Source organism: Gasterosteus aculeatus, chromosome 7 (genome assembly GCF_964276395.1).
Source record: "Gasterosteus aculeatus chromosome 7, fGasAcu3.hap1.1, whole genome shotgun sequence".
Taxonomy (NCBI): Eukaryota; Metazoa; Chordata; class Actinopteri; order Perciformes; family Gasterosteidae; genus Gasterosteus; species Gasterosteus aculeatus.
Window position 1 is genome coordinate 26,277,773 of NC_135694.1, and position 16,170 is coordinate 26,293,942.

The 16,170-nt window shown below is 45.2% G+C and overlaps 1 protein-coding gene across 1 annotated transcript in view; it reads left to right on the plus strand.

Moving 5' to 3' along the window:
* Nucleotides 1-8,538: 8,538 nt before the first annotated feature.
* LOC120822468 (ephrin type-B receptor 4a) overlaps nt 8,539-16,170 on the plus strand; it is a 30,541-nt gene continuing 22,909 nt past the window's right edge. Inside the window, exon 1 of the mRNA XM_040182189.2 lies at nt 8,539-9,511. Coding sequence (XP_040038123.2) covers nt 9,430-9,511 — 82 coding nt within the window. The 5' untranslated portion in view covers nt 8,539-9,429. The remainder of the gene's footprint in view (nt 9,512-16,170) is intronic.

Consider the following 16,170-nt stretch of genomic DNA (forward strand, 5'->3'; position numbering starts at 1 on the left):
TTGAAAAAGAGAGCGAGTAACTGGGGCGTGTTGTCCTTCTCCGCGTCCTTTATATTGTGGAGGAGTTTTTTTAGCATGTCTCGCGAAGGAAAGAGAGAATAACGTCACAGCAATGGGACGTGTTCAGGAGAGGCCAAACCTGAGCGCGGTACATGGCCGACACACACACACACACACACACACTCTCACACCCATCCCCACACACGCACGCACGCACGCACACACAAGTAGAGAGTTGTAACGTCAGCTGTAACCTAGCACACTCCTCTGCAGGGCGACTGGCTGTTCTGACCTGCTGGTCACAATCCAGGATGAATGTTATCTCTCGAGACACAAACAGCAGAGCTTCATCGCACCGCAGCCACTGATCACTCTTCCAAAAGAATCCCTCAGCCGCAGACGTGCACACCGTTTCCAGTGGCCGCAGTAAAAGCCATGGCGTGTGTGTGTATGTGTGTGTATCTGTGTATGCGTGAGCGTGTGTGTGCGTGTGTGCGTGTGTATGTGTGTGCGTGTGTGTGCGTGTGCGTGCGTGCGTCTGAGTCCATATGATCTGTGAGTGTAAACTCCTCTTTGTGGGAGCAATAGGTCTTCTTTTACTCTATCTTCCACTTCTCGCTGCTTCTTTCTCCCTCTTGTGTCCACACAAATTAAAGATAAGTTATGTCTAACAACTATATGGCCTATATATATATATATAAATATATATATATATATATAAATATAAATATGAATATAAATATATATATCTTTTTTATGACAATTTCTAAGGGACTAAGTCTGTAAAAATCAACATCTCCAAACGATATTCCATCGGTTTCTTTGGGTGATATTGCAGTTTGGTTGTTGGATTTACTCACATTCCCATTTTATTGTTGTAAAACGCAGCAAAAATCTACAGAGAAATAACTGAATTGTTCAATGTAAAGCAGACCTCACACTCGAGCTTTGAACCGACATATGATCTTGTGTATGTCAAAAACTAATTGAAAAACAACGTGTACAATGCAGCTGTGTGTGACTCTGTGCGTGTGTGTGTGTGCATACGTGTGTTTGCTGCTTGTGTTTGTGTTTGTGTGTGTGTGAATGTGTGTGAGGGTGACAAGAAAACGTGTTGTTTGTAAAATATAAATGATACTATATGAGAATATCTATCCTTTATAACATCCACGGGTGGTTATAATGTATAATACATGAATGGGTGGTGTGCGTGTGTGTGTGTGTGTGTGTGTGTGTGTGTGTGTGTGTGTGTGTGTGTGTGTGTGTGTGCGTGCGTGTGTGTGTGCCAGAGCGAGAGAGTGAGTCGCACATGAAGATGTAGTGCAATACTGCTATGATGTTATGCAACAAAGATGGTTTTACGTGTGTCTAAAATTAAAACAGTATTTATAAAGTTTGCACTGACGGCATTATATGCTAAGGGTATCGGCAAGAAAACGACGGAGGACTCAAAGGTTTTATGAGCATGTGTTTGTATTTACTTATAATTTCTTCTGGATTTTAAGCGTGGAGGTGGAAGTATTGTTGGAAGTGACCATTCATATTTATTGTTTGTTCATTTTTGCCCACTTGCTTCTCTCAGCTCGAGGCGGAACAGCCGAGGGCTCGTGAATGACAACTATCAAGTTTCATGATTTATTTATATCTGTCACGGGTTCCCTCTCAAGTCTGTATATTATTTTTATTTTCCTCCATATTGAGAGAGCGTTTGGGTCTCGGCCAGAAATGCTGTAAATATGACAGAGGCGTTGGAGTTCTGTGTGGCTTTTGAGTTAGCCGCGCACACTGCGGAGTTGATGCGAGTGCAGGATCCATCCGAGACAAAGCCCAGTTTAACTGCTCAAACACAGAAACAACATCTGCACACGCACGGACACAAAGATATCAGTAAATCCATTTACATCTACACATCGAGAGAATCACAGAAACAGCAACACTAGGCAACAAATCCATGATTGAAATCATATGTTTCTTTATTTGAGGGTTCAATGTATTTATTATGATATCTCTCTCAGCCATCCGTATCATAGTGTGATATTCCTTATAAAATATATGAATTTTTACAGAAAAGACTGAATACGAAATTACAACAAAGTCAACTGATGCAGAAAAATATATTTAACAATGACAATATCAAGCAAAATAAAATGTTCCAGTTCAGTGAAGCGCTTGTTGTAAATTAGCTATAAAATAATAAAATGAATTTAAAAATGCTTTCTGAAAATGGACTCTGCGGCCTTGTTCTTTTTTTCGTCCTACTTGTCTGGGTTGATTACATTTGACAGGTGAAACCTGCAAGAAAGCAAAGGTGGGACCAGGGGAGGGCACTCCTTCTCCATTTGTAGCTGCTCGTAGCTGCTCTCTGATGCATTTGGACACTCGTTCTCTGGCTCTTATTTAGCTGTCGCTCTCGACCCTGTCATCAAGGGAACCATTTTCTCTTCAGAAAAACACTAAAAACACCTTTCATTCGATTACATTTGAGTGTGTGTGAACAGGCGGGTGTGGGTCCTGTATACCTGCCTCAGGCCGGGTGCATATTTCGGTCATCTGTACCTTATTTTCATATGTAAAATTGTAAAGGTTAAGAAAATGTGTCTAAGTGAAACATTACACTTGTTCCTTACACACCTGACTTGAGCATGATTCATGACGCTGTATATTCATGGCGTAACAACAAAGCGTGACTTAAGAAACAGACAAACTCTAAATGTAAAGTCAAAGTTTTATTTCAAATGCTCTGTAAATACAACATTTTACTCATATACCAGGTTGAATTTTGAGGCTGATGTGTATTAAATGATGGACAAAAATATCTGATGAAATATGTCTTTCTGAGCACACATCATGTGGTCGTTGATGTGGAGCCTGAATGAGCTCTGACAGTGTGGAATACACTCGTTTCTCCACCGGTTTTATGGTTTGGAGTTTGGGGTTAAAATTCTGTATTTATCCACTTTCTCCACCACTTGTTCGGTGTAGAGGGAGGCTGAGGTTCACTCCTGAAATTCAAAACATCAATCACCTGCTCAACCCACAGCCTGGTCTCTGCTGTATTGTAACACCTGAAAGTGATAGAAAGGATTTGACAGCGAGAGGCGGAAGCATCCATCAAAGCTCGTAAACAGGATTTAAACCTGCAACTGCTACACAGCTAAGGCCTCAGACCCGTCACGTTAGTCCCTTCGACATCTCTGTCATCCTCCTCTCAGCCATTAACAGGTGTCTGCTCCATACAGCGGATGTAATGAAACTCACCAACAAGCTGGTGGGAGGATGCACAGTTGGATGCTGCAGCAAGGCAGATGCCTCACAGATGGATTATTGAAAAACTCGCCAAAGTAATGTGCTTACTTCATATTTAGAATTTAAATGATCTTCCTAATTTAGTAACTGGCTCACTGGGTAAAGCCCTTCTTTTGAATCATTAAAGTGATTCATATTTTGGGAAAATCTTGAAACCCTGCACGTCCCAGACGTACGCACGATCCCTTTCCAGCATCCTGTTTGACTGCCGGGATGGATAGTCATTATCAACCAAGAGGGACGAGGAATGAATGCCTCCAAATGGAATCATTTAATCAAGCCAGCGATTCAAAATTTCACTTCAAAAACAAGGCGAAAATGAGGAAGCTGTTGGAGTGAAATTAGCATTGTAATTGTCAAACGTTCGATCTCAGCGCTCTTTAGCGGGATCAAGGTGATAGTCATTGTGCGTAGCAAGTCAATCCTATGCTGCATCAGGGGCAATTACTCACCGCCTGTTTCCCCCAAAAGGTTTTGCAGTAGCGCCTCTCTGTGCCTGCTGATGGGGTCCGGAGCGTCAGTGCCAGGCGCTGGATTGCTATGAAAGAACATGTGTGGTGGTGAGAGACTGATAAATGGGGTTGTATCTTAAGCATTCAAAGCAACCTCAAAACTGCTCCTATGCCTCCGCACGGGAATGCAGGGGAGCATTTTAGTACACAATCCCTCACACGCAACTCATTACGATCAGCTTGAAGGGACGCCAGCGGAACCTTTACTTGCAGGCCTAACGTGCAGTACACACTGTGACACTTTAGGTACACAATAAGTGCTGAGGTGAAAATGTGCGTTCTTTATGAGCGGGAAGCTTCATGTAAATGGGTCCGCGTTTGTTGGCTCGCCACACTTACGCAATCTCTCTCTGCCTTGCTGTCGTCAGATGGGTGACCCTGGTTTCCTTCATTCAGATATGATATTCTTTGGTCAAGGTAACCCTCTCGGGCCCCAAGACGCAGGAATGTTAGCATGAGCGAGTTTCCAAAAACCGCCACGGGAACGGTTAGTCATCACCAAGACATTTCAATCTCGACTCCCAAATATTTTGGTTATTCGGGAGGTTCTCAGCGGCGTTTGTTACATTACAGCGGGACAGCTGCAGCCCGCAGTAACCCATCAAACACAGATCCTTTCCATGTTCCATATTTTATTAGTAATTTCAGCCTGCTGCTTTTTCTTCTTGTCAGAGCTCCGTCCCCTCTTTTTTTTTTATCCCTCTACCTGTGAGGTCCCAGCTGGTAGCCATCAAAGTGTTTGTGTAGGACAACTTGAGTTTGTTTATGTGTTGTGCTCCGAATGATGTCACTTCTGCAGCTTTGGTTCTCCTCTAACACGAATCCCAGCGACTGCCCAGACATCGGATGATTCATCCTCAGCCCGGTGTGCGCAGGGTGTGGTGCAGGTTTTTATAAGATGCTGCTTTGTGCTGTTTCAAAAGAGCTGCCTTATTAAGTTGAAAGATATCAAAGACTCATGTGGATTTTTTTGCCACAGCCCTCAGACTTTAGTCGGATTAAACCCAATGGGTTCTTCCGCCTTTTTTCTCCTCACTCTTAAAGGCTTATTACGATAGTCTGGAGAGAGAAAGAAAGAAACACACCTCATTTCCGCCACATCTGCAGGGAATAGGTAAACTATGAAAGAAGGAAATGGTTTGTGAAGAGTGTTTTGGCATGTTTACGTGTATTTATTAATGTCATCTGTATGCCCATTGCACTGATTAAAACGTCACGTCGGCTTCACGGGAGTATTACTTTCTGGATTTAATATACAACATTCATTGAATTTAATATAAAGCGACAACATTTTTGTTCTGTTCTCAGCAAGGTTTCACCAAGCGAGAGAACGACAGCGATTTAAAAACACAGCTTTCTGGTTTCTTAAGTTATCAAGCTCCTCTTTTGTGGAACCAGCTTCCACTTTCAGTCCGGGGGGCAGATTCAGTCAGCTCTTTTAAGATAAAGCTTAAAACTTTCGTCTTTGATTTTGCTCATAGTTAGGGCTGGCTCAGGTTAGCCAGGACCAGCCCTTAGTGAAGCTGCTATAGGCTTAGACTGCTGGGGGACTTCTGAGGACACACCGAGCTCCTCTCTCACACTCTCGTTCCACAATAATTCATGTTTTATTAATGCATATCACTAATTCAGCTTCTTTATGGGAGTTTTTTGTGCTTTCTCTCCCCTAGCAGGTCTCCGTAGATAGTAGTTCCTTCTGGACCCTGGTCCTGACACTTGCCGTGGCCCTGCTGACGCCTGCTGCTGCCAACATCATCATCATTATTATTTTATAATTAATAAGTATATTACTGTACTCATAATCCAACATTACCCTCTCCTAAAGTCTCTGTGCTCTCCCTCCACAGGCTTCTGTGGATGGTGGTTGTCCCTGCAGTGGTCCTGCCGTACTCACAACTATTTGAATAATTTCTGTCATAGGAATTGAATGTATTATACATTGTTCATTCTGTACACATGGCATCCATTGTAGTCTGTCCATCCCGGGAGTGGGATCCCTCCTCTGACGTTCTCCCTAAGGTTTCTTCCATTTTTTCCCCATGGAAGGGCTTTTCATTTTTTGGGGAGTTTTTCCTGTGCCGATGTGTCGTATGTGTACAGACTGTAAATCCCTCTGAGGCAAATTTGTAATTTGCGATTTTGGGCTTTACAAAATAAAATGAATTGAATTGAATTGCATTGGTTTTATGTTATGAGCTTCATCTGCAAGGGCAGAGCTTAGCTCATGAAGGCTTATTATGTCACCCGAGCCCAATGCACACATTCATTTTATGGAAGCATATGATCCCAGAATTACGACAATGGAACATAATGTAGCAATATGCAAACGTTGGAATTTGAAAATACTACGGATGACACACCCAAGTGCGCCCTGAAATAATATTGAACACACAGACGAGTGAAGTGTGCAGACCAGATAGATGCTGCTGCAAATGAAAACATGATTGAAAATTAAAGGTTTTGGGGACATTGTTTAATTTCCAAGAACAGAATAAAAAAAAAATGGCAACCTTGTGATTCTTTTGTGTGTCAATAATGGAGCTCCCTCTTTGTTCCAAAAGAGGCTTGGCAAAGAAGATGTTAGGACATGTTTGCACTAGTTGTACCCGGTGTGCAGGTTGCATACTGTTAGATGGTTTTATGGTTTTAGCTCAGCCAGATGGTTCAATACTCCTCCTGTCCACATGTTTCAATCTGCTTGAGTCAAAATAATGTAAAGTACACACAAGTGCTTTGAGTTAAATATTAACGTCAATGAGCATGTAATAACTAACACACTAATGTTTAACAGCTATCTTTAAGTAAAGCAGGAGACAAAACTGAAGATTGTTGATGGTTCTGGAGAAAACCCAGATGGATCACGGAGGTTTTTTGAGGTGAGTTACTGTGTAACATGCCATGGCCGTCTATCCAGTAGTTGTGTCAACCACATGGTAGCGCCAGAGTCAGGGGGGCCAAATAATGGCTGAACAAACTGCGGTGCCAGTCCATCAACATTGTGAGATGCTTCACTGCACAAGTAAGCTTTGACCTGTTGGTGGCACTAAACAAAATGTCAGGGGATCACCAAAGTCAAATCGATAAAAGACAGTTAAGCGTCTTATAACATAGTAGTAACAAAAATGACATTAAAAAATGAGCATTGTGTACACAAACAGCTGACCGATGTGAGCCTGGTTTTCTCTTGGTGGTTATTTTTTATCCAGAAGCTACTTGGTCCTACGCTCAAATCGAATCACAAACTTACTGGGAAGAAGCGAAATGCAACCTCTCAGGGACATTTCTGACTTGTTTGTTTCAGAATTACTGCCCGTTGAAGTTCCCGCCGCTGCTCGCCGGCGGTGGAAGTGATAGAAGAGGAATTTCATGCACGCCGTACTGACTGGTACACCCTTAAGCACCAACCTCATGCTTATGTTTATGTTTTGAGTTTCTTTACAATTATGTAACATACTAGCATATTATCAAATGGGACAGAAAGGAAAGAAAAAGCAGTTGTTGTATAACTGAGCAACAGGGATTGGATTAAAACCAAGGTCAAGGACAAGTGCTGTGCTCATTTCTATATTTTGATCTTACTTGCAAGAAAAAACATTTCATTCTCGCAATTTCAAAGGGATGGATAAATTAAATCTGTTCCACCCAATTATTCTACTTCACACACTTTACAGACAAACATGGACAAGACAAGCTTAATCCAGAAAGCGGGAAACACTGCCCTAGCCTCGCCAACATTAAACATTGGTCTGGCCTTTTTACTGAGCTTGAATTGCAAATATCTTATTTACATTTTGTCATTTGCACTTAAAATTTGCATTCCCTCTTATACATGCTGCAGACCGTCTTCAAAAAGTGATTGCACTTAGCTTTCCTTGAGTCAAACACCCATTAATTAAATAAGAAAATAGGCCGCGCTGCTGCACTGATGTAGTGACTCGGTAACATGGCCATTAATAAAATCGTCTGCGTTCAGATGGTATGCTGCGGGGAAACATGCCCATTTAAAAGAAAGATAAAATAGTCCTTTATTACAAAATGTTATAAAACATACACGTTTAATTTTATTCATTTATAATGCTAACACGGCTAATTGTGCAAATCGTCTTTTTTCATGAGACTGCAAGAAAGCAGGTAGTAGGGTGGTCTGTGAGTCAGGAGATAGCCTGTTGGTCTATCTGCATTTCGCAGACTTCAGCTCAATTGACCTCAACCGGAGACCATATCTGCAGGCCAAGTGTTCAAATCCCCTGTGCCAGAAGTTATCAGCCCTGCACGTGTGCCCTTGAAGTTCTGTATTCTAAACTGCCTGCTCTGTGGCAATGAGTTGCCCAAATGGGGAGTCATCGCACGCTGCACCAAAGATATTTCAGTAAAGATGAACATTTGGCATTAATTATGCATGCACAATCAGTTGCTTTCCATTGCCAACAGGGATTTCATCAGGCCAAGTTGGGTGTAGGATCAGGCCAACATCTGGATGTGAGGTTGGGATATTGCGTTGCTTGATTGTTCCAACACATACTTGCAGATTTCACATCGATGGCAGTTGACAGGATGCCAACAGTCCACTTGTAGATAGGACGGACCTCATCGTTGTTTTGGAGTCAAGGGAAATGTAATCAGTCTAAATAACAGCGAAAGTATTGCGAATCTGTTGTCAAAGTAAAAGCTTCCATCTAACCTAATACTCCATGGGGAAGAACAAAAAAAACAACAGACCCAGAACATTAGAGTGACACAACACTTGGAATTGAAAAATTTAAAGGGACAAAGTGTACAAAGTGAACCGTAACAAGAAATCTGAATTATTATTATTTTTGCTGCTTTCCAACTATTCGCCATATGGGTTTGATTTTGTAGGCGCCCACCGGAAACTCGGTGCGCTATCTCTTTTTTCTGATTTTTACTCTGCTGCTATGGCAACGAGAGTCAGTGGGCGGAGTCTGCTGGTGGCAGTCGACTTGAGGTTTGATGCGGCGACGAGGTCCTCCTTGACCAAAGTACTCGTCCACTTCTCACCCGACGAGCGGCTAGAGCGCGCAACTTTCAGCACCCGCTCAGAACAAACGAGAACATCTCACACCGGGTTTTCGGTCCAGTCGTTGTCCGTTAATCCGGGCTCCGGGGGGGTCTGAACGTGTCGCACAGGAATCCACACCGCTGTTTCGTGATAGCAGGCAAACAGTCTCGTGCTTTTAAGGGAGAAGAAGAAGTAGAAGAAGAAGAAGAAGAAGAAGAATAAAAACGCTGTTTGCTGAGCAGGAAACTGTGGATGTGGGAATGAACCGATGTGGAGGACCAACGCAGATGAAGTGAGGTGTCCGGGGTCCGCGGACTCAACCCGCTCGGTCATCGATCCGCGTGGGGGGGGAGAAGAATCGGGAGAAGTCACGCGGAGCACAAAAAGCGCTCATTTAAAGCCGAGGACACAGCAAGTGTGGACCATGTCCACTCTGTGCTGACAGAGGACCGGGGAGGTGAAACGCTTTGACTGCTCTTTGGGGTTTTTTCCAGACCGGACTTTCATCGCAACGTAAAGTTGGTCAATTTCGGAAGAAGTTTTTATTTTATTTTGTTTTGTTGTTATTGGTTACCATTGGGTCTCAACACCATGGGGCTGACGTGCAGGAGCGTCGTGCTGCTCGGGTGCATCTTCTTCCTCCACCGGCCCCTCCTGGCTTCTGCAGAAGAAGGTGAGTCTGGAGACTGTACACGAGTCGAATGGTTTTCTGTGGTAAATACTGTTTCTGGACACAAAAAAAAAGAGCAGTAAAAAAAAAAACACGAGCATTCGATGCCATCAAACGCAATGATTTGACCTAAATCTCGGTGGAACGGTCTTGGAAATGTTATGGCAGCACGTGGCTGCAAACCCAGTAAAGGAAATAACAGTATGTGGTGTACACAGCTTACATTTAATTCACCTCATTCTCATTGTATTTTATTTTGAAAGTGTTTCTTCCAGCATAGTCAAAGAATTAACAAAATCTTCAGACACTGCTTTTCCCTTTAGAGTCAAAGGTCCACAGGCAGCACCCTGGAGACCCTTAACCAGCTCCTCTTAGATCAATTATTACGCAACTTTCAGTGCCCTGAGGATCATAGCGGGGGATTTTTCTGTGAGTTGGCGTTTGAGATCTATGTGACGCAGTGTGGGAAATGCATCAAACACTTTTTGTGTATATAGTCTGGATCAACATTTATTTTCGTTTCTTGCAGCAGACATGCCACTAGCAGGTCGCGGGTCAGCTTTGTATACTCTGCGGGGAGCAGTCAGACATGAGCTGTCACGAAGCTAAAGAAAAATGCTGCTTTCAAACCGTCTGGTTTCGGGGGCGAGTGAAGCTTGGCATCATCAGCATAACAACAGGGCCAGTGTCTGGATAATTGGCTTAATGCAGGGAGGGAAGGGAGGGGGGGGGGGGTACAGGGGGTGCAGGAGCCACATTGACAAATCCAAATCAATCAGAAGGCCCAGATGTCTTAAGGCCCAGATGTCTTGTTCATTTTAATTCTCCGGACACGTCTTCGTCTTTCTGTGATGTTGTTCGGGAAGTTTCAGTGTGGAGGGAACTCCAAACTGATTTGAGTTGATTTAAAAAAAAAGATGACACTCCTGTGAAAGGCCGGGGGTAAAATCCTTTCTGGAATAATAGGCCTTTTTTTCTTTTTTGTTTAATCCGAGGATCAGCGGATCACAACTGGGTCTCCTTTAAGAGCCACTGACTGGCAAGGTTCTCAAAAGGTACCTGACTACTGTGTCGGCTGCATGCTGTTGACTACTCTTTATTCTCCTTCAGCCTATTTCCGATGATCTGCTTAGGGTGACATTGTGGCATAACAAGTGGGCTTCCTAGATCTCATTTCCCCTCAGTAGTCAGCGCCGCGGAGTGAAGAATGGAGACAGATGCTATTATAACCGTAGCACTAATCAGTAACGCAGCTTTTGTTTCTCCGGTTCCAAACCTGGGCTGCTACGTGAGTTTGGTGTTTCAAGACCAAAATAAATAAAACTCGCCCTGAAAACAATGGTTTCTCCCACAATGAAACCCCCCCCCCCCCCCCCCCGATATGTTCATCGCAATCAATAGCCGCTGTGAACCGGAACACAGCACGAGCACGCATGACTGCACACACTGTGCGGCAGGAACGTGAATCTGTCAACTTCTTCTGGTTTGAGTCCGGACGTCACGTGTCTGCTGGCACCCGAATGCCCCGTCGTGGATCTTGGATGGAGGTTGGGGAGGGGGACGTCACCCGTGGTCTCCCCAATGCTTCCATTTGCAGCACTGGGAAAAGATTGTGAATTTCCCGCTGCAGAGAGTGTCTGCCAGTTCTCGCCGGGGGCAGAAAAACAAGAAACATAAAAATTGTTGTTGACTTTTGTACGTGGAGCGAGAAGCTCGGGACTTTCCCAGACGTTAAAGGATCAGGCCGTTGGAGGAGTCAGTGGCTTCTTCCACAGCTGGAACTCCACCTCCCCGACTCAACGCAGAGGTCTTTGTTTCTTTGGGACGCGAGAGGTGCTTAACCTCGGATCGGTGCGTGGGAAACGATGCTCGGCGGGCTTGAGTAAATCCCTTTTTAAACGGCCGACCCGGCTGTTTGCCGAGGTTCGGCGATGCCGGTTCCGCCCAAGGTTTCGGCCAGGAGGACGGACACGCAGGCGGTAGAGAACCAGATGTCTGGTTCCCGTGTCTGTGGATCGCCCGTTGTCGGGGATCCTCCAGTGAAGCTCCAAGCTGCCAAAGCTCTTCTCCTTCTCCAAATACGGGATAAATGACTCACTTACGTGCACCGGTTGCTCGCTCAGTGCGTGGATCTATTCCTCCTTCTGTCTCTGCGAAGATTAAAACATAGACCCTCTTGATCAGATAATTACTTTTGGCTCGAAATTAATTACATGCTTTGGGTGGAAATTAGTAATGACGATGCACAGACGTTGCCACACACACACACACACACACACACACACACACACACACAGAAAAAACAAACGCTAATTCAGGAGGGCCTCTCTTCTGAAACACACAATGTGTCATGTACAGAAAGGTATGAACCTTAAACTGGAATGATATGAGCTTTTTTTTTAATTATTTGATCCAGGATTAGTAATTCTCACGAATATAGCCAGCCCGAGTGCCATTTTTAAATATTTGACGTTAGAATGTAAGCTCTAAACGTTTCTTATCCTCCCACTCACCGGCTCACTCTGTAAAGCACCCATTGGGTTTCCCTCCCTGCCCCTCGTTATTCACACATATACAGGTTCTCCCTCGTACGGATGGAAAGATGCAGCCAGGGACAAAAACGCTGCACTGCTCAGGTCCAAAGCTCAAACCATACCAGTGTTCATTATTCGAAAGTGACCCCAACTTATCTAAACTTTTTAGGGCGATCTTCCGTATTCCTTTCTCAGCTCAAAGGCGTTTTTGAGAGCTCGTGCTGCTGATTTACCTGTTGGATCCGCTGAAGGTGCAACCAGCTTTGTACAGAGTCACTCTTACCACCAATGGACACGTTTCCATCGAAAAGTAGCGCCCGTCTCAACTGAATCTCCCCAAAAGGGCAAACGAGTTTCTGAATGTTTGCATCCAGGAAATCGGCTGGTGGTGCAAATTCTTCCCGTCGGTTGCGGCAAATAGTTAGAAGAGGACGCCACAAGATGAGTAGATTGAAAGAGCAGCGTAAGAGCCCAGGGAAACCAGAAGGAAGTGGGAAATGTGAGGGGAAAAGTGGCTTTTAGGCTTCTTTCATCTGTTCATTCGGGGGAAGGTTAACGTCTCCTGATTTGCTCCACACTGAATAGATGTTTTCGTCTGAGGAAATTCTTCATCACTTCGGTGGAGGGGAAGCCTGTGTGAAAAAAAGAAGTCACATGCTTCCTGTTCACAATGAACAATCTGTTGAGTGCGCTTCCATGGCTTTCTTTCTTTTGCCACCTCAGTCAAGCGTGAAAAAACCCTTTCTGTGATTTTACAACAACAACAAAAAAAAAGCCCCGAACGTCTACTCTGGGTTTTTTTTGATGTGCAAATTAGAAATGTGGATCAGCTCTAGTGGATTGAACCGCACCACAAGGATCTTGTTACTCGTGTTCATGCAGCTTGACTGTCGATCCGTCGTGGCGGGGGAATATCTGAGACGGTGACGTGTGATTGACAGCTGAACATCTTTAGCAAAATTGAATATTTCAGTCGACGCTCACAGTTTTTTTTTTTTGCAGCGCTGTAAATCCATCTTTCTATACGATCAATCTCCTGCTTCTGCACTAATGCAGCGCAGCTGTTACCTCCTTCCGTTTGCACATCACCTTTCCACATAATGCAACCAGAGAGTGCTGCTCAGCGCCATTTGTTAAGCAGGAGCCCGACGGGTTGTCGGTTGTGAAAAACAGCACATTTCCTTTGCCTCAGCTCGAATTGTCATCCTGTCGCCTGCAAACTTTACACACAGCAGCGGCTCGTTCCATATTGCACCGCCCCCCCCCCCCACTCTCCCCTCCATCCAAACTAAAACAACCCCAAAAACAAAAGCGTTGACATTAACATCTTTTGTCCTGAGTCTGACGTGACACGTGCTCCCTGCGTCGGGAACAATGAGCTCACAGAGCCACAAGTAGATGCACCGGGGGGGTCGGCGGGTAGTAATGAGACAACTGAGTAGTTAATTCACATTTTCATCAGATGTTACAGGATTGAAAGATACCGTAAATGAAAAAGAAGATGGATTCATCATATTTGTGTTCACAAAGAAGCACGGTTCATATCGTGCAACGCTATTGGATGCGAGAAGAGTGGGAAATCCAATGCACTTCTGCATATGTGTATGTGTATGTAATATATCTACACTCTTTAAACAAATGCTGCAACACTCCCCAGTTGCTTTTTATATTCAGCCAGCCAGCACGTGAACGACTTCTTCAGATGGAATAAAAACATCCAGTGCTCACATTGATGTAATCTGATCGCATTCAGTGGAGGGATGGATTGACATCAACCCCTTATCGTCTAAAACATTCTCCCATCTCCCACACGAGCTATTTGTTCGTCACCTCCTGACTTAACTAGCATGATGAATAGCACAAAGCTCCTCAGCCCAAAACTCACTAACCCAGAAAGGATGTTTTTTTATTTTATCTAAGAGGCCTTACTTGAGCCTCAATCCCCTTCTTTCACAGACATGTAGCCTTTTCTTTTGCTACTCTCTCCACGTCCTCTGTCTCCTTGATGTTTGACTGGCGCTATGCTGTTTTCTCCTGCCGACCGTCTCCCCTGCCGTGGAAATGTGGATCGTTTCCCAGAAATCCTTTTAAACGGAACCGATTTTTTATAAGAAAGGGATTTGCATTTAAAGCAACTTCCCCCCCCCCCTCCTCTCTGAAAGCCTGTAGCCCATCATCCTCAGCACCTCAATCCGATGATTAGCTTCCTCAAGAGTTAAACAGGCATCCGAGTGCCACAAGTACTCTCAGTCCGTGTCTCTCTCTCTCACCCCTCCCTCCGTGCCCCCCTCTTCCCCCCTCTTCCCCCCTCTCGCAGTGAAGGATGCATAGGGCACCCGGGAATTGCAGGTGGATGATAATGTCGCCCGGCGAGAAGAGACACTCGCGGCCCATACGTCCACGTCGGGCGTCCGTCCTCCACCCACGCGCTGCTCCCCGAGAGTGGGACACAATGGGGACAGGCTGCAGCAGAGAGGGAATGAGGCCACAGCCTATCAGCCATAAGCACCAAGGAGAATGGCACTTTTAGAGGGATGGGAAAGGGTGGCGGGCAGGAGGGGGGGGGGGGGGGGGGTTCCTCTTTGAAGTGAGTCAAGGAGAGATGGGGAGGCGTGAGTCGACGAGCCGGTGCAGAGGGAGCATGCAAAGCATACCCAGAAAAGTGTGCACGTGGCCTGTTTGCATCCTGTAATCACGCACACCCGAGGCCACGTGTGAGATGTGAGTGACGGAAGGCCTTTTTTTATTACATCAGAAGTAAAAGCCATCCATCTCAGGTCCATCTTTCGTCTTTTATCTCGGCACACTAATCACAGCTGCTGGAGCCCCGCTGAGCGTCGCGTAGCCAACAGTAAAGACGATGGATCGTGAGGCGTTTTCACGTTGCTTTCTTGTGCCCTGTGGGTTTTTTTTTCTTTTATCGTTGCATTTAAAAAATAGAATGAAATCTTGCAGCAAAGGCGCTTGGGGGGCGGGCGGGCGGGGAAGGGGGGGTTGCAAGAATAGATTAAGAAAAAAAGAAAGCATCCGCCACATCAAGACGTCGACGTCTGAGCCTGAAGCAGGCGGCCATCAGCGGTCCTGATTCGATTTGTGCCCGGGATATTTTTCTCACTGCGTCAAAGGCTGACCTACATCTGGTGCTCGATGCGCCCGCTCACAGTCCAAGTGGAATTCACTTGGTTTCGACATCAACCCCGGAGACCCGGAGTGCATGTTTTGATTCCGCCTTTCGGAGCGTCTCCCGGGGGCCTTCTTTCCTACGTCGAACCCCGGCGTACAGACACATTCCTGTGCACTAGCTGTCCCCCCCCCACCCCCCCCCCCCCCTCAGTGTCAGTGCAAGTGTTAAACGCCTCTTTTTTTGGCCTCTTATTTTGAAGGAGTGCCGCAAAACCAAATGTTCTCTCCCCTCTCGTGTTCACGCTCATCGCCGCTGCTTCAATGATTACTGATGTCTTTCTCAGCTCAACTCCGTCCGCTCATTTGAAGAAGAGCCGCTGCATTATTAAACCGGGGCCCATTTTTCACACGCCGTCGGGTGTCCTATTCAGTATTTAAACTTCTGAACTCGCTCCAAGCGCCAAAGGGAAAAAAAAATATGCTCTCTGTGCTCTAACAAATGTCAAAGGGACGCATCCGTCTTTATTTTGGAGAGATCGGTCGCCGCCACACAAGCTGCAGAGCAATGCACAGACTGATGAGGAGAATTAGCTCAGTGTGTCTGTTGATGTTTGGATATGAGAAAAAAGAAAAGCGGGATGTGTCGAGATACGTGAGAAGATTCTCGCTGTGAGTCTTGTTTTTCTTTTATCTCTACTTAGATGTGTCAATCCTTAGATGGTTTATTTAGCTGGAGTCTGCAATGTTCCCTTCAAGCTGTCCACCTCCCACTGCAGATTAGTCACTGAAAGCTCTGTGTGTGTGTGTGTGTTTGTGTGTGTGTGTGTTCTTCTGCAAGACCCCCTCCACCCCCCCAAAAAAAAGAATTGTAGATTCTGGCTTTGATACCACTACTGTGTTACAAGAACAGCAATAGACACTTTCGGGGCTCATTGAGAGCTATGTGGGGTTTTCATCACGGCAGATTTCAAATAAGATCGGTCACCACCTGTCATGTGTTAGTTT